Raw genomic sequence first — 18,739 nt, forward strand, 5'->3', positions numbered from 1 at the left:
AGAGAAAACACAGCCAGACGTTTATTTAATAAGTGTGGTATTAGGTCATTTTTTTATTCAGTCAATTGCATTTAGAAAGACATAAACGGTCTAGTTTTCCAAATGAAAGTGGGTGCCGTTTGTCGACAAAGCCTCTAGGCGCTGTCATATTGCACAATTCAATTAGTCATGTTTGAGGTCGAGGTAGGCAGAGAAATCGGTTAAAAGTCCTCCTATTGTTAGGCTACGGTCGCGCGAGTGAGAACGAGGGATCTGCCCCGCTGAACAGGAGCGTCAGGGAGCTCCGCACTTTTATCTCCTGGCCTTGAGACCCTCCCTCGCACGCACCTGTACCGTGTAAATTGGTGCGAGTGCCTGGAGATCAGATTAGTGCGAAATGCCAGGCCGGTGCCCGAAAACGACATCAACGCTGTCCAGCGCCGTGATGGTAAATTATTCAGCGCGTTGCGGTTTGCACCAGCCGCCGGGCAGGTATTTAAAAAGCAAACCGGGGATGAGGTCAGGGACCAGGCCGGGCTGCCTTTTTATGAGAAACGAAGATAAATTGATATCACAGAGCAACATTTACTCTCTGTCCTCTAAGAGACTATCGCACAGATCTGTTCTGTATTCAGAATATTTAAATTAACCCGTTTACATAAATCAATAACTACAGCTACAAACTGCAATGTTAAGTCCTTTTAGTAGGTGCAGAAAGACGATCCACACAGAGAGCAGCATATGGAACCAATACAAACGTGTTATAATGTTATGCACAAAGCAAGTGGTTATTAAGAGGCTGTTCAACTATGAGATGAAAGCCAAGTAGCACAGTTTCAGGAGAGAAGATACTGCAGTGTTTTAACAGGCTGTGGATGAAGAAAAAACAGAAATTAATGGAGTCTAGGAGGAAGACAAGCTTATTTTAAAGCAGTGAGTGCAGTGCATTGTGGGTATTTTGTGAATGAACTAAAACCGTAGATGTGAAAGATTTCTTCCTGTGGGAGCTGAGCATCTCAGTGAAAAGATCAAGCTTTAGACATATTTTCCAAACTGAATACTGAAGCAATGTGGGTAAAAGATTATGGCAGAGGGAATATCCGTCTCTTACTTCCTGTTATTTCAGCCTGGGATCAGCATCTTGGAAACAATTCTAGCAGCTACACCAGGACGCTTTAAAGACAATCAAGGTGGCCTCTTTCATGTTTAGGCCAGTGTCCTGGATGGAAAGTACTTTGGATCCACAGAAAACCGTATGAGTGTTTTGTTGTGTATTTACTCACGACATCCCATTTGTAGACGTGCTGTGCTGATGCAGAGCTCATTAAATTCATGTCTTTATGAGATGAGAGTCTCCATGACCTATTTTCCAGCAGGTTATTGTGTTTCTAGATGGATACATGCGTTTCATGATAGACATGTTTTACTATTATACAGAAGGCTCTGAAAGCGTATCTAAACTAATGTACAGTGTGATTTAAGCTCACTGCACCCCTTTCCCATACGTATATCGAATGGCCATATTCGGATATCATGGCCATTTTACAGCTTGACGCCTCTCAGGCTTATTGGGCGTGCCATTGACCATCTCTGCTTCAAATCATTTTTTTAAATGATTCAAAATTCATACATTAGCTTAGTATGGAAATTCCTGAACTTGACTCCCCCCAACAAACGCTCTTGACATTCTTTCGAAGTGGCCTTTATGAATAATGTTCCTGTCTGGGCAGCATCCCAAGGTTCCTTTACTGAAGCAGGCAAAGCGGCGACCTCGTCCTGACAAGAGGAGAGATGCCTCCACTGCCTCTGGCAGCCGCCACTGCCTCTGCAAGCCGCCACTGGGATGCTGTTACAGCCTGGGAACCCGCTGCAGCCTTTCAGCAAAGGTGGAAAGTTCAGCTCCAGAAGGTAACAATCCAGACCAAGATTTTGTTTCAACCCACAGTATAAAGAGTCAGTCAGAGAGTACGGCGTTGGGGTAGTTTGCAAACCCTACAGATTACTTACAAAGTAATAAAACTGCCACATACACGTAAATGCGTGTGCATGTATGTGCAGACTTATCTCGAATCGAAAATCTGCCTGACCAAAGTTGTTAACCCTGCTCATACATTTATAACATTAACTGCTTTCAGTTACCATTACAGTTACACATTTCTTTGGGTGCAGTGTGTGGCTCAGTGGGCTAAGCCTGTGTACCTGTAATCACAAGGTCGCCGGTTCAAACCCAGCCTCAGCACATCCGTGGGTCCTTGAGCAAGACCCTTAACCCCCAACTCCCAGGGCACCCCAACAGGTGGTTTCCCTTCATGGACAACTCACTCTACTAAAAGCATAAAAACAATTTCCCCATGGGGATCAATAAAGTATTTATTATTGAAATGACTATGTTACTTAATTTAATACAGGGCTGCCCAGTCCTGCTCCTGGAGAGCTGCCACCCTGTAGAGTTCAGCCCTAATTTAACACACTTGATACAGATAATCAGGCCCTTCAGTTATATCTCAGTATGAGAACCAGCTTAACTTCAACATAGCTGGCTCTAATACTGAGGTGATACTGAAGGGCCTGATTATCTGTATCAGGTGTGTTAAATTAGGGCTGTACCTAAGCTCTACAGGGTGTTAGCTCTCCAGGGGCAGGACTGGGCAGCCCTGCTTTAATATCATAACAAAAAACATCTGCGACGGAATTACTGTAGTGTTTTTACAATAACTGCTATCAGCACGTGGAATAAAATAAACTCAAAATCTCATATCTCCTCTCAGCTACACATTTCAAGCATTCTGTTACAGTTATTTTGAATTACTGGAAGCCAGTGTCCTCGAACTACATAGCAGGGCTGGTCAAGTGTGATAAACTCTGTAATTTTCCACGTACTGTAATATCTTTTGATTTCACGTTGTCTGGACTGAATTTTCTCTAGCTATCAAATGCTTGCCTTACTGAAGGACTCGTGTTATCCGAAAGTTCTGCAGCCTTGTTTATTGGAACAGATTTGTTTTTCATATACTCTTCCTCGTAAAATTTTAGCGGAGCAATGCTTACAAAATGCATTTCTAATTGCTTTCACTGACGTTACAATAATTCCACACACAATAGACATTTTTCCAGCTGTTTAGCACTTGGGTTTGTGCAGCAATGTGGGTCACCATTTGGAAGGGAATTATCAGGGGTAAATATCGGATGATGTTTAACCAGCAGCTGATGGCTGATTCTTGCTGTATCGGCCGATACCGATAGCTGATCGATACGATCGGTGTGTCCTTATAAAGGGCCATATCTTGTGCTGGTTTACAGGACTCTTCCTGTCTAAGGGAAGATGCTGCCTAAGGGGATATGACCCCTATTGGGTTAATCGGTAGCTAATTCGTGCCTCTTTGTGGCAGACACACACAATTACGTGATGAATGTGCTCCTGATTGTGTACTGTGAGCAGGGCTCCCTCCATGGCCTTCAGCCTTCACTCTGGGTAATTGCTGTCGCTTGAGGACCCTGAGTGGGTCACGACGGCCTTCTGCATGCATCCTTCCAGGGAGAAGCAGGCCGACAGGTAAACTCTGTGCCACTAACACAGAGCAGCCAAAGTCAGACGCTGTGAAATGCTCACCGTGTTGGGCCCGCTGGCAGGGAAGATGGCGTCACTGTATTTTAGGTGTCTGCAGCTTAAACCTAAAATGGAACTTTTCTGAGAGTCTAATTTTGCTGATGTATCTATATTATAATCATCATTAATTAACTGGCAGCCCGTCGCAGCCTTGCGCTGCCTGGAACAGGCTTGATACCCTCCCCTTGGTCCTGGCCAGGTAAGAAAGCAGAAGATGGGTAGATGTCCCACAGTTGGCAAAATCTACCAAGGGGACCCCCCACCTTGCCCCCAGTTGGCACAACCTATCAACCCCCCTCCCCCGTTCAGCAAAATAAACCGAGGGAGATCTATTGCTAGGGTAGCTGGAATTGATGGAATTCTGGCTACAGGCCTGGGATGGATGGATGGATGTATAATCATCTTTAATAGCCAAAGATGTTGTACTTTTATTTCCTGCATTAAGGGCCAGCGTCTACCCTAATGGCATAATACTGTTAACACACTAATGTGCAGTATTAATACTACATGCTACACTGCAATAGGTACCTGTCTTTTGTACTGATCTGTCCCAGGCTCATCACGCCAAGTCACAGATTATTTACTGATTATTCTGTAATTCTGCTGCAGCATTCTCTGCATTCTATCCACTTTGCCACTTTACATTGGTACTTAACTCTGCCACGTATCACTTTACTATACCTTTTGTTATATTTTTATTTATTGTTGAACGTTATGTTGCTAGATATCTCATAGTAGTTCGGATTTTGCACTTAGTGTTTATTGTAATGTAGCATTGCACTGCTCTGGTAATTGTAGTTTGTGGAGAAGGTTGGACTGTCACTGGGAATCCCGCAAAACCAGACAGAAAACGGGAGATTATGGAAAAATGCCATTAAATTTAGAATGATCTGTGTCCTGGGTAGCCTGTAGACCAATCAGGATGCTTCACACTGTGTAATCTGAAGACTAGTCTGATCACTCATTTGGACAATCATCTTATTATGGACATTTAACAAGTACAAGTCTCTGGTTGAGTGCTGTTTAGTCTCTAAAGTGGTCTGACTACAGCCCACAAGCTTCTATCCAAACAGATAAATCGTGTTGCGGGCCCTGAGAGTCCAGCCCGGTTTATTTTCCAGAGGCAGCTCTCCTCGGCATCGCATGCAGTCTTATTATCGGGAATGTCGACGTCGATCGATAGCGGGGATTTAGGCCCTCTTTGCTTCAGTGGGCTAAGGTGCCCGTAAGACATAGTTGACATGCTGCCTCATTCCGAAAACTGATTGGGGATAATTGACATGCTTCCTGTCTTAGCGCGTCTGTCCAGGGGACACGCATCACACTGTAGAAGTGAGGATGAGTGTTTGTGATTACTGCAGAAGAGCTCGGACTCAGGCATAGTGCTGCCCGGAAGGAATGAATACCGAACAAGAACAAACACATGCCACAGACAAACGGCGCTCGGCGAAGGGCTTATTTCTTAGGTTTAACATCACCAGAGCAGCTCCTCCTATATATATGTAACCAACACAGGTTACCAATCCAACCTTTGAATGTCAGACAATTAGTCGGGTGAACCTCAAATGCAGAAATTATCATCTGAAATTGGCTGACGCAAAAACGACCACTTTGCGAGTAAACAAAACATAATTAATCCCCGTGCTACTCCTGTGAGTACACAGCGAGTTAATAGCAAAGTTCAGCCCTCTTTTATTAAGTCGGGCCTATATGGGAGAATTTCTTCAATGTGAAATACCACGTTTAATCAGTTCACAGCCGGGTAATTAAAAGGCACAAAATATGATTCTTTTGTTCTTCTTCTATTTGACTCTAGAGCTGAAGGGGGATATTTTTTCAGTCTGATCTGGCTATGAGGGAGTGTACAGAAACAAGTCTATAAAAAATATCACGGGACCAAATCTCTTCTGCATGTTTTCACTGAGCATGAAGAATTGACAAAAAAAAATTAATTTAAAAAGGAAGCATTCCACACTAGGATCAATAAAAGGAGTGAAGCTGACATTTCAAGCAAGTGATGCCAGTTTTATGTATATAATACACCAGTTCTTCCAATAGGTCAGTTCCAGCTCCTTTTGATAGCTTCTTCATCACAGCGTATCCCAGTAGATGTCAATGCCACACAGATCTCTTCTTCAGACCCCTTGCAGCACGTAGTGTCAAGTAACTGGGTTAATTATGAGTGAGGCAGACAAGACACGTGAGATTACTGAGATTAACATCAACAATGAAAATGTCATTCTCTACTGAGAATTCCCCGCGGTGCATTAACGTTTGCCTTCGCGGCAAAAGCTCGAAATTAATATCTGTAGTAGTTGTAGTAAAATGCTGCAGCCATGACTTCGAGCTCAGTATTTAATGTCCCTTCGCCGGTGCCTCTTGTCCCATCAAATCATGCAGCCATAATCGGCGACAGCAAACAGCTGTCATTCGGTCGCAGAGGCACTGGGGAGATGGGAGGGATTCTGCAGGTAGCTGAAGCTGTAAAAACTTCCCCTAAAAGATTATTGACTATTCCTTAATTCTTACGTTATTAAGATTTACTTCAGCACACGGAATCTACACTAATCATTTAAGGAAATTAATCGTATTCGCTGTTTGCGCATCATAATCACAAAACTACGAGTTTATGGGATCAGGTGACGATGGGTATAGATTATGACGTATTTTCACTTGCGTAAATGACATCACCTACGACCACACGCTCATAGTGACACGTTAAAACTGTAAAAAATACATAGCCAAACTATGTTCAACTTTTAAATAGTTGATACTGCACAAAAATCTTGAGTTGGTTATTATTTAAGAATGTGTAGGAGTGCATATCTTTAGTTAGCGGGGTGCACTGAAAAACAAGTTCTGTAGACCTACTTAGTTGGTTAGAAAACGTAAAGTATTCCTGTGATATAGTAACCAGGTCATCAAAAAGAAAAAAAAATCGCAAAGTGTAATGATATGTTTCAGACATTTTTTGGTTTCTATTAACTTCAGTCAAAGAGGAATTTCATTCGCAATTAAATATACATTTTTATCTCCAGATTTTGTGACTGTCAATGACATCACTATATCTATTAAGCTTCGAGTCATTCTCTTGTAATATTCTAAGTGCTTATCTTTTGTCATTTATAATAAACAGTCGAAAACTGGAAATTGCAATGGCTGATTTTGACAGGCAGATTGATCGTACGGCTTACATAATCTCGACTGGCACGAGTATTTAATCAATACTGACAGAGACCGCTATTCATCCGCATTCGACGGTAAACAGAACCGACGTGAGGATGCGAGTACGATGACGTTATAAGGGCGAACCCCAGCGCACTTCTACTTCGGTATAAATAAAGTTTCCAAGCAACCCCGAGAAGCAATTACTGCATCCTGATGCTGAAAAGTATCATCTCCAGAGGAGGCTGAAACTATAGGAGAAATCACAATCAGGGCTGAAACTCCTGAAGTGACCAGTCTTGGCTTCCTTGCTTTTAAATAAAAGGTCTAAACAGCACAGACGGGAACTTCGATACCATGGGCAGCGTCAGAGCCCTAGCCGCCGTGTACCTGGGCGTCTCTATCTCCCTGTTCATTGTCATCTGCCAGAGTCAGGCACCATCGGAAAACAAGCTGTCATCACAAGAGGACAAATATCAAATGGGATATTTCAGTAAGGACTTGGTAAGCGCTTTCATTTTATAGCCTGACTGAAACCAACGCACCTTAACTAACTATAGGATTATTTTGTTTCTCTAGCATTTTAAATATCTGTTCAGTACTACCAGATGTATGCGACTAAAAATAATGTCGACTTCGTTATAAAAGTTAATTGTAAAGTAACATTAGGACTTAAGTCTGTAGGAACGCAATGAAATTGAATATTTAAAACAAGTTATTCGTAAAGGCATCAAATTTGAAGTGGATGTGCAAAAACATTAACAATTAAATTGTAGTCAGACTATTTGTATTTTTCTTCATCTTAACTGCAGCATATTCTTATAGACTGAACGGATTGGTCTAGTCTTCGGCCATAAATTAACTTCGCTCGTCTCCTATAGCATAATAACTGTGGCGTTCGTTTGTGCATGTTTAGAAATACTGTGCAACGAGGCACCATGAAAGTGGAGACACAGAGGTTAAAGTTAGTTTATGTACAGGTGGAAGCACTCGAGGGGCTGGTGGATGGAAATAAGGACAACCGGATATCACTAGAGAAAAAAGCCAGCTTAATTCCGTGGGTAAGTCACCCTCCTGGTGCTCGCAAGTTTTAATTCTTAAGCGCCGTCTTCTTTTAAGTGCCATCGTTACTAGTCTAAAAAAAGATAAATAACGGTAATTTTTGAGGATTATACTGTACGTATGTATAATTGAATATCAACATTAGAGTCAGCTTATAATAACGTCTGGAAATAGCGGTGAGGACAGTGCGATCGTGCCCCCGCCGGCTGTGACCCCATACCCTTCTTGTCCGCAGTGCGACGTGGGTGAGCGGTGTGCCATGAAACACGGGCCCCGAATCGGGAGGCTCTGCGACTGTCTCAGAGGGACTGCCTGCAACACCTTCTTCCTCCGCTGTTACTGATTCGGGAACATTACATTGAATCCCCCAAGTCGGCCAAATTTGACATGTTTTCCTCTAAAGGTCTGATACGTCGATCAGACCATTATTGGAAACAACGAACGATATTTTGGAAACGTTTTTGTTAACTTGTTCCTGTGACTTTGTCTTAAAATTGTCTGGTCATCGTTAATAGAGAACTTTATCTGTGTAGCTAATCTATTTTTCATCAATAAAATGTACATAAATCATAAGGTTATCGGTGACCTGCTTGTGAACAGCCTATATAATTTAGGCCAAATTACCATTATCAAAGTGTTATTATAGTTAATAAATCATGAAACCATGAAGGAAATCTTACCTTGAATCTTGAATCCGTGTAATAGATTTTAAAATTGGAATTTCAATTAACAAAGTCCTTTAGAAAACACATATCTCCTTGTAAATATGCTATACGAAAAGAAACGTTTTAAGAAGGACATTTTATACTTTGCAGAATTTATGTGGAACACAACACGTGTATTACACGTGCTGAAAAACTGCTTTTGCACACAAGGTTAAAGATTGGGCGACTTAAAGTAAGAATCACTTCAGGTGGACATGTCAGATCAGGCACTTGCAGAACTTAACGAAGCGCAAAAATACCTTAATTTAATTAGGATCACTTATTTGTTAATAACGAAACGGACGATGCCAGCCGCAGTGAAATGCGCCCCTTCCGACCGCACATTAGCGCATTTGACCTTTTTGTGCGCAAGCCAGGCTCCCGGAAACAGTTCAATATGCAAAAACGAGCAACAACCTGTTCAAATGAAAAACATATATAGGCTAGTTGTCGACTATAGGTCTTGTTTAATAAAGGGACAAACTGCCATTTCCAAATACAAAAGACATCCACGAGCTCCACAAATACATTCATACATCGCTCAATAACATCAATACCTCGGTCAAACAGAGCAGCGATTATCTATAACCTTAACTTCCCAGTGATTACTATACAAGCTAAACGGTGTTCTTAAATTATCCAACTAAACGTCGACTAAATTGCATTCATACTTTATTTAATCACTGCATTATGGCGTATTATAGTGTGAAATGCAACACGACATTATAATTTTAATCTTGGTTAGGTTTTCATACGCACGTGTGAATAAACATCCGTCTATATCCTTCTTCCAAAAACTTGTCCTGAGCTGTGTTGCGGGGGTCCTGAACTGCATCCCAGCCAGCATGGAGACCAAACGTGTAAAGCAAACGTACCGTACAGTCCCCCTATATATAGCGCATAATCCGCCGAATAAAAAAATAAGGCGAGTGTGAATCAGTGCAAATCTTAGGTCGCCAGCAGAATCTCAGCTGTTGTGTGTCTTTTACAATTACAGTACGTCATTGTTACTAAACTAGGCTACCCTAAAAGGAGAAAAAAAATCTTGATATGTTTTTACATAATAGTTTCTTAAAGCAGTTATCCTGGGTGCTGCCACTTTCATAGATTACGGTTTGTGTCGTATATCTGTATGGAGGGCTAACGATCAAGTGGCTTAAACTACATTTTACAGTGCAGTGCTCTTCAGAAACAGAATGATGTTGGGTAAGATGGTAAATCAGGGTTTCCTGAATATCAGAATTACATTACAAATGCAATGTAATGTTCTGCAAAACAACCACAAAGCCAATTATCTTTGTTAAAAAAAATCTGTTCCGCATTTTGCCAGCCTGAAGAGCATTGTGATGGTTATCCTCGATAAAACCAGTGGTTGTTCTAGCTTGTATGGCGCCCTGGACGCCCCCCCCCCCCTCCCCGCTCTACAACGCCCCCGTGCCAAAAAAAAAAACAATAAAACACACCATTCGACACCTGCTGTCATTTTTATTAAGGAATTTGGAATAATACAAATAAACAACAATATATTTACAACAGATTTTACTGCATTGGCAGAAAGTTAGAGGTGCACTATTTGACAGATCCCCCCGCCCCCCTACCTCAGGTTTCCAGTGGGTCTCCCTGAGGTGAAGCCACCTCGTACGTCTGCCTCGCCCACATACTAGAATCAGGGCGCCCACTCCGACAAGGTTGATTGAGCCACACGGTGGCTTGATATCACTGGCGTGACGTGCAAATAAACGACGGGAAACTGATCACGCAGATTTCAGAACCGATTATTTATTTATTTATTTTCGTGTGGGCGTCTCGTGCCGGCATTTGCGGCTGCCCACGTGGCCCATACCTATATTTGCCAGTGGCTAAAGCACATTAATCAGCTTATGCTAATATTGTTAGTGACCGAGCAAAGTAAGAGTGTGCACGACTCACGACTGGACGAAGCCTCCGCAAGGCGTTGTGGTAACAGCTGACCAGGACGCCATTCAGTACCTTGGACAGTGTACCGCGAATACCCCGTTTAAACTGCGCATATCCGGAGTAGAAACTGGCTATTGAGCCTTAAAGGGTTTTAGTTTCTCTGTCTTCTTGAAAATCGCAGTATGAGGAAATTCTCTGCTGCAGTTTTTGTATTTAGTGTTTTGTTATACATGCAGTTTAAACCACCGAGAGTGGAAGCGAGACTGGAAGAAGATTTACCAGTGGAAAGAGTGGACATCGAAGAGCAAAAGAACGAAATGGTGTGTTCCTAGTTTAAGTCATACTTATTGCGCAAACAAACAAACAAATAACTACATTTTTATGGTTTATTATGTTATTCTTGATATGACACTGACAGTATTCTCATTCTCTCGTCTTGTTGCAGATGGATGTTCTTCATAACGTTCTAGAAAAACTTAAGAAAAATCAGTCCGTTTTGGAAAGAAAGTTCAGACGCCTTCCTGGGGTGTGCAGCCGTCTACGCAGAAGAATAAAAACCATTCTGGTAATACATATGAATTATGTGTTTAAATGCAGTCACTGGGGTGGAACGGAGGGTAATCTGAGGGAAAATGTAAATAGGACTGGTAATCAAAACGCAAGGACGCCGGTAGACACCAAGAATAAACGGCGAAACCCCAAACCCGACAGTGCAACTTAATATGCTGGTTAAAGAACCCTTACACAATTTCAGTCATTTGTACTCCTGGGACGACACCTAGCGTCCATTCATAGCATTTCTACTTTGTTCACCTAGGACTGTTGTCGAAAATGCGCGTCTCATTTCAAATTTATCGTATGGATAAGAATGGTTGAACGATGCCTTGACTGATTTATTTGTTACAGTAGTTATGATTATTTTTCAGTGTAACGTCGGTAACTTTTGTTCGGTGAAAAAGGGGGCTCGCCACGGCCAAATTTGCAAGTGTCCACGTGGATCGAAATGCAACTACTTCTTCCTCAAGTGCACGTGAGGTGTGAAATTCAGTTTCTGCAACGAACTCTTCTAATGTCCATACTCCTTCATTATATCTTAAATAAAATGAAAACTCCACAAACTGTAACTACACATCAGTTATTAGCTTTGTAAAGTTAGTATTGTGCACAGCGATGTAAGGATTGAAACTGATTAAACTAATAAACTTGGGTTGCAGCAGCTTTCAGAAAAAAACTAATTCACCAATCCTTGTTTCATTTTCCATGCCACCGTACTGAAAACAGAAACTCGGCCATGCCTGCATATGACAGAGAACATTTTTCCATAGAAAATTTATTCTTTGCATCCTCATCATTTTCTTCTTCATCATCATCCTCATCATGTCACCAGAAAATACCAGATCATCCATAAAATGCATTATTTACAGGAAACAACAGTTACAATAACATTTTAAAAATTAAATGCCAGAATGCATTTTTATCCCCCAAACACATCTATTGTCACAGAATGACCCCCCCCCCCCCCCCCCCCCGGACCCTCCCCCCAATTAGCCACTGGTCTGTAGGACTATAACAGCATGCACGCTTTTCTCCTGTCTTTCAAGCTGTAACAAAGTGGTAAGTCACTAGAGAATGGGAAGGTGCTTGCTCTGTGTGTGTGTGTGTGTGTGTGTGTGTGTGTGGGGGGGGGGGGTGTAAAAATAACATAAAATCCATCATAGTGAAAGAAAAGGCCTGAAATTACAGGACAAATCAGCTTAGCAGCCTTTGCAGACAAAGAAACTTGAGGCTTCATCAGTTTCTCAAGCATAAACCAGGATGCATAAAATGAAGTCAATCCATCTATCCATCCATCCATCCATACCTGTTTGTCTTATGCAGGGTTGCGGGGTTCCGAGCCTATCCTAGAAACTAAGGGTGCAAGGTAAGGGATAACCCAGGACAGGACACAGCGCCAACCCATCACAGGGCAGCATACCAAAAAAAGAAACACAGAAATTAAATAGACTGCCTAAAACAGAGTAATACTGAGGTATTCAGAGAAAGTGAAACAACCACGCAGAGACGGTTAGGGGGTTAATAAACAGTTTGGCAGGCACGCTCGGGTTAGGCATCCATCTGATGCAACAGGTGACCCAGCACAGCCTTGTGGGAAGTTACTAACCCACAATTAAACGTGAGCCCTGAATTACTGCCCGGTGTGATGCCCAGACCGCGCTGCTACCATTCGGCTCCCAAAGCAATCTGCCAAAGCACGGCCGTCACCACGAAACGCAGAAAGCATCAAGAGATCCGGTTTGGCGGAGAAATGCAGGTGGGTAGCATTCGCTCCAAAACGTACCGCAGCTTGGTGAGGTCGAGATGGACATTAAAAGAACCTATATGAGACCCCATAAGGCAAAAACATTACCACTAAAGCGAGGATCCCAGATGCGTACAGCCTCAGCGAAAAATGCTCAACATCTCTGTGGTTAAACACAGATCTGTAACCACACAAACTGTTTTTTTTAACATGTAGATTTTGTCTTACGGCTCTGAGAAATGTTCTTGATAACAGTGCATTTTTCAGGCAAATATTTGAAATAGCACAACTCTGCTTAAAACAAGAATCTTCTTCCTTAATTTTAAGATTCCCTTTCATACTAACCATTTAACCATTCTTTGGTCTCACCTCCCGAACAATTAAGATAAAATACAGAAAAAAATACACATACGTTTATATAACAGCTGTAACACACTTGCCAGAGTTGCTCTAAATACTAATTTGCCACGTCAGATAGGGGTTTAAGACACAGTTTCAGCAGTGCAAGAGTGGAGTATTAAACACTGTCGTATGTTGAGAAAAAGGATAACAATATTATAAAGCAGCCCTTTAAGTGACAGAGGAGAAACAGTTTTATACTTAAAATGCAATACTTAACAGGAAACCGTCAGGACTTTCAAGCAACACAAGGCCATCAAACACCAGCAGTGATTCTGAATGGATCTCCCTTATCTTGCATTACATTTTTTTCCAGAACCAGACTAAATTCTTGTAAGTCATACCCACTGCCCTACATGCGACTGGGAAGATTTAAAGGCCCATTTCCTCCAACAAAACCACAGCCTTCAGAAACATCCTAGTGGGAAATGATGTCAAGTAATACAACAGCAAGAAAAGTCATGAAGAGATTCCCATGATGTGTCAGTAGATGATCATTCCACCGACAGAAAAAAAACTTGCCAAAAACTTGATTTCCATCAGCTTCCCGAGAGCCTGGTTATCATGGCCTCTCCAGTGACCCATGGATCTAGGACACAGCGCATGCAAATAAGGCACCCAGGACAGGTGCTCCGCCCCTGTTCCTGATTGGTGCACAGACCCATGATTAACACTGCCTTAGCCACTCAGGATCCACGTCATCAGCGTTCTCCGCATGCCAGTCCAGATCTGTGTTCAGGTTCCTTCGGACACCCTGCGGCTCTGACATCCTTAAATATCCAGGAAAGTTAGCATAGGGATACTTTACTTAATTTGATCAGTTGCAATAAACAGTCCATTTACTGTAGCTTAGGTAGAACATGCCCAGGCTTGTCTTAATTGGTGAAATCCTGGTAAGATCTAGATACTGTTGAGCATATATTATGGGGTGGGGAGGCAGCTGCATGTATTTAGTCTTTAATTAGGTCCAGTTTTGGCTCCCCTTCTCCAAACGCTGCCTTCCTGCTCTGCGATGGATTTCTCAATTCCAGACCGGTCCGGTTTTAATAAGAACCTGGTGCTGGTGTACTCGTCAGCAGCTAAAGACCAGTAGCCGACTCTGACAGCGTCGGGTGGTCCGGTTCGCCACAAGGAACCCGTCGGTCCTAGATGGACTCGATCTGCCGACGGACCTTCTCGGAGGCCAGGCGGTCCAGGGAGCGCTGCCGCAGGACGACCAGCAGCGCGAAGACCACCATCAGGCCCAACACCGTGCCCTCAAACCTCCAGAAGAGCCGCTCCTCCAACAGCGACGAGCGACAGCTGGAGGGCGGGAAACGAAAGAAGTGAGGCCGCTGGTTTATGACCAGAGGAGTTTCTGTTGTTGTGCCACAGATTCCACACAAAGCCATCAATCATCTCAACCAGACAAGAAACTCGTAACGTCACCCCAGCACAACCCTAGGTACACACCCATCTGCCAACCTACTCCCCAAACTACTCTGTTTACAGTGCTACTCATTTTTATTTTGTAACCACACGCCTGCTGCTAATTTAAAAGAAACAAAAAAATCAAGTCACGTTTAATGCTGCTAAAAGAATATGTGATTGCATGACTGCACTGTGATTCACTGTTCACCTTTATACTGTATAGCTATATTGCATAATGTTGTTATTACTGACAATCATAATTATGATAATAATGATACTTTTAATTGATTTATTTACTGTAATACGTATTATCATAGTAAATAAATGGTGGGGAAGCAATCTCGACAATAAATGACAGTAAAGACAATTCACAAATAATCTGGATTTTTGGCCAATAGCTCAAGAAAAGCATTGAACCGGAAAGGCTTCAACCAAGTATCCAGGAGTATAAACTCTACTAAGAAGCCGCACCACTTATTCTGGGGGGAGTATTTGCTTAAAAAAATATTCAGTATTTGTGGATGTATATACTACGCCACCCCCACAGCAGAATTACCCCAGAGCAAAGAGTAAAAATGCACCAATGTGGATACAGACATGGATACTCACCTCTTGAATTCATCTCTGTTGGATTTGGCACAAACAATCCTCTCTACGTAACCAGTCGGGCTGCAGGCCAGCACTGACTTCTAATGCACAGAACAATTTTATAAGCAGGTGCTCCATCATCAATATCCTCAATAAAGTAAATATTTACTTAATACAGTATTTATTCATTCCCAAAGTGCTGTCATACAATACTGGTTGGTCTTCAAAGACTGTGCAAACTGGGTTGGGGATTCGAACCCCGTGGAGTGAGACACTGTCCGGTAGTAGGATCGTCCCCCAACAGCCATATGGTCCTCACCGACTGGTAGGTGCTGCACTGAGCACACTTGGCCATCACCATGAACTCCTCCACCTTCCAGCAAGGCGTGCTGGCCGTCCTGTCCACTGCAACACAGAGAACGCAACAAGCAGTGCGGATCAGTGGAAAAAGTGGGGGGGGGGGAGCAGTGGCATAGTCAGAAAATTGGTATTGGATGCACCATGGGAGAGAAGGGCGTGTGCGCAAGAACTCAATAAAGTATTGTGCAGCAACAATGACCATCCCGTTAATATCTTATGGTCAAGTTTATGACTAGTGTTACGCTGTAGTTAGGGGTGTCAGCTTGATTACAAAGAAAAAAGGGACACCCCACCCCCTCAATAGTAGTAATATTAATAAACTGTAACTCAATAATTAATTATCAATAAATATGGCGTTTTTCTTTACCTGAGCTCTTCTCTTCACCCAACAGAGCAGCTCCAAACACCCTACAAAAATATATTTCTTAAAATTATCAGGCATATGAAACCTAGATGAAATGAAAAATCTGCCAACAAAACAGACTACATAAGCCAAACTGCAGCATTCAAGGGCAGAATTCCTGCTGGCTTAAGAATCACCTTTCTGTCATCTTGCCACAACTGAATCAACACAATAAGCAGCAAACAAGAGGCAGAGCTTCACCTGAGCGATATCACTCCCCAGAAGAGCAGGTTCAGGGCAAGGGTTCTGGGTCGTAGGCAAACCATGGGGATCCTGCAGTCGCTCTCCATTGCGCTGGAAGACAGAATCACTCCTTCCCTGCAACCCAAAGGACACGCCACAAACGACAGGTGATTATCCTGTCGAGATCACTATACATCCCTCTATTACATTTTATTTAGAGTAGATGCTTTCAGCCAAAGCCATGTACTTTTTTTTGGAGGAAGCAGAGTAATTGGAGGTTAAGGGCCTTCCTCCAGGGCCCAATGGTGACACCACTCTGCCAACCGTGGGATTTCAATCAGAAACCTTCGGATCACAACCACAGCATCCAAACCTGCTCAGCCACATGCCATCATTTAATACTGAGCCTGAAAGCACTAATATACCGATATCGCATCTTGATATCCTATACCTCCATGAACTCATTTTACCCTGCAGTGGGGGCACAAGAATTTCACTGTATTCTTTGAATACTTGTGACAATAAAATTTGAAACTTGACTGAATGAAATGACACAGAACTCCTGCCCTTCCGCACCCAAATTAGCATTGCCCCAACATCCCATAATTATACCTGATCCATAAACCCACACTTCAACCAAACAGGTTTCTCCAATCGACTCCTTTTTTCTTACTAGCCACCATCAAAAAACTGCACGCAAAATAACGCCACTCCCCTCCTCTGTTTAGAAATACATTTTACTCCCTCAGAATCAGAATTCTCCAGTACCTGTTATCATTATGTTAACCAGAACAGCAACAACTGGAAGACTATGGACTTTGAAAGCATTAGGCATATCTTGCCTGTACACTATGCATCTGGGTGCAAAGTGTAAACTGTGTTCGACACAGTGACACCCATATACGTACGATTACTAATTTGGTATAGACAAGGCAAAGAAGCGGGAATAAGTGACGGGAATAAGCGAATTAAGTCGAATGAAGTACGACACACTGATTTCACAACAATAATACATTAGTAACGCTCAATGCCCAGATCGAGATACATGAGTTATTAAGGCAGAAAACACCACGCCTAATTTAATTTAATATATCATAAATAAATGGTCAGCTGGCTGCAATATAGAAGGTAATAATATAACGGACACTGAAATATTCGGTTCCCTGCCGCCCCATTTCCGGTTAAAAACGTTACCATAAATACGCTGCCAATGAACCGCTACTTCTAACAGTGATATACTGTGTTTAACGGAATTATAACTATGGCTTTTTGCCACTAGACAGGGAACAGCTACGCTGAGGGGTGTTTTAAGACCGTCTGCAAGTTGCCTGGCTAGCCCTCCTAAACCACCGAGGCTGTCCAGCCGCCGCGTCTCCGGCGCTGTAGTCAGATGCTTACGACAGCTGCCCAACTTCATGACAGATAAAGTCGTTTATAAAAGAAATACCGACTGTAAATCCTTCTTCACTGCGCCGTCCTCATCTTCAATGGCGTCGCTCTATGTCTTCGGGACGGTGTTCATCGCTCATTCGTCTGCATTGAAAGGCAGCAGGCTTCTTAATTCGAAATCACATTTAAGGACGGCTTTCCCCTAAAGCAGCCATATTGAAATATGATGAAAGAGAAAGAGAGAAGCCCCGGAGCAGCACAGCGCCCCCTGCCGCCACCCAGGCCTCGGAGCGCCGCAATACGATACTATTTCAGCGCAATCTTTGCAGCGGGGGACTGAACAATAGCCGAAGATATCTGCTTATTTTTTGATTACTGATCTAGAAATTGAAGGTTTTATGTACTTACTGAAGACACAGCTATGCAGGGAAGATGCCGTAAATTAACATGTAGTTCTCATAAAATTCTTCTCGCTATGGTTGTTTTAAAATACAGTGGTACCTCGGTTCTCGAACTCACTAGAACTACTTCTAGGTCAAACCAGTTTGACCTAGAACTTGATCTGAATATCAGAAGTCGAACCGTGAACGCTGACCTAATATAAATTGTACGCGCCAGGAAATGAGTCATACTACAATGCAATTCTTACTTGAATGTCTTCTTCACAGACTGGACGATTAACCAAATAAAGCAGCGCAACATTACAGTAACTAACGATAAATAAACCACTAACTTGTACTATTAGAGCTTTTATGTCATTTATTTAAACTTTATTTTACCAGGTAAATTAACTGGAAAACAGTTCTCACTGCTTTACGTGATATTCGGAGAAACAGCAGATTACGCATCAGAACTGCCTGGGATACAAACGTCATGCGTGTAACTAAACTGTTCAGCCAATAAGGGCAAAGGTGTGTCGTCACGGAGGCGGTTCCAGTTTGTGCAGCCGGGTGAGAGGTCGCAATTAATGCATCTATCCGTAATGCATTGCGTCAGGATCAGAATGCGTTGCTTTAAGCCAGCGCTGTAAGCAAGTCGAACGCACCCGATGACCGGACTGGGGAAACAAACTGAAACACAGACTTAATACAACTAATGACTAATGACAACAACCAGAAACGGCTGATCACATGGGGATCCCACACGAGGTTAACGAGGGGGCGTGGCACACGGATGGAGCGGACGATCGGGCAGGACAGGGGTAATGTTGGGATAAGATCTTTATCGTTTTGGAAGCCATTAAGAAAAAAATGCTCTTCTTGTTTTATCTTGTT

The 18,739-nt window shown here is 42.7% G+C and overlaps 2 protein-coding genes across 4 annotated transcripts; one reads left to right on the plus strand and one right to left on the minus strand.

Moving 5' to 3' along the window:
- The first annotated feature begins 6,958 nt into the window (after positions 1-6,958).
- Positions 6,959-8,386, plus strand: cart4 (cocaine- and amphetamine-regulated transcript 4). The gene is made up of 3 exons (XM_023831965.2): positions 6,959-7,255; positions 7,732-7,812; positions 8,049-8,386. Exons 1-3 carry the CDS (start codon positions 7,109-7,111, stop codon positions 8,154-8,156), a joined length of 336 nt encoding a protein of 111 aa, XP_023687733.1. The 5' UTR covers positions 6,959-7,108; the 3' UTR covers positions 8,157-8,386.
- Positions 8,387-13,124: 4,738 nt separating this feature from the next.
- jtb (jumping translocation breakpoint) lies at positions 13,125-17,727 on the minus strand. Of its 3 annotated transcripts, none has more exons than XM_023831964.2 (6): positions 17,528-17,727; positions 16,095-16,211; positions 15,858-15,898; positions 15,450-15,535; positions 15,152-15,228; positions 13,125-14,434 (listed from the first exon to the last, which is right to left on the minus strand). In XM_023831964.2, the coding sequence occupies exons 2-6, from the start codon at positions 16,181-16,183 to the stop codon at positions 14,278-14,280; spliced, it is 450 nt and encodes a 149-aa protein (XP_023687732.1). In that variant the 5' UTR covers positions 16,184-16,211; positions 17,528-17,727; the 3' UTR covers positions 13,125-14,277. The 3 variants fall into 3 exon arrangements, with proteins under 3 accessions (XP_023687732.1, XP_072561746.1, XP_023687731.1); XM_072705645.1 differs by having other exon boundaries at positions 15,152-15,231; positions 17,524-17,727; XM_023831963.2 differs by having other exon boundaries at positions 15,152-15,231; positions 17,528-17,722.
- Positions 17,728-18,739: the final 1,012 nt, after the last annotated feature.

Source organism: Paramormyrops kingsleyae, chromosome 23 (assembly GCF_048594095.1).
Source record: "Paramormyrops kingsleyae isolate MSU_618 chromosome 23, PKINGS_0.4, whole genome shotgun sequence".
Taxonomy (NCBI): domain Eukaryota; kingdom Metazoa; phylum Chordata; class Actinopteri; order Osteoglossiformes; family Mormyridae; genus Paramormyrops; species Paramormyrops kingsleyae.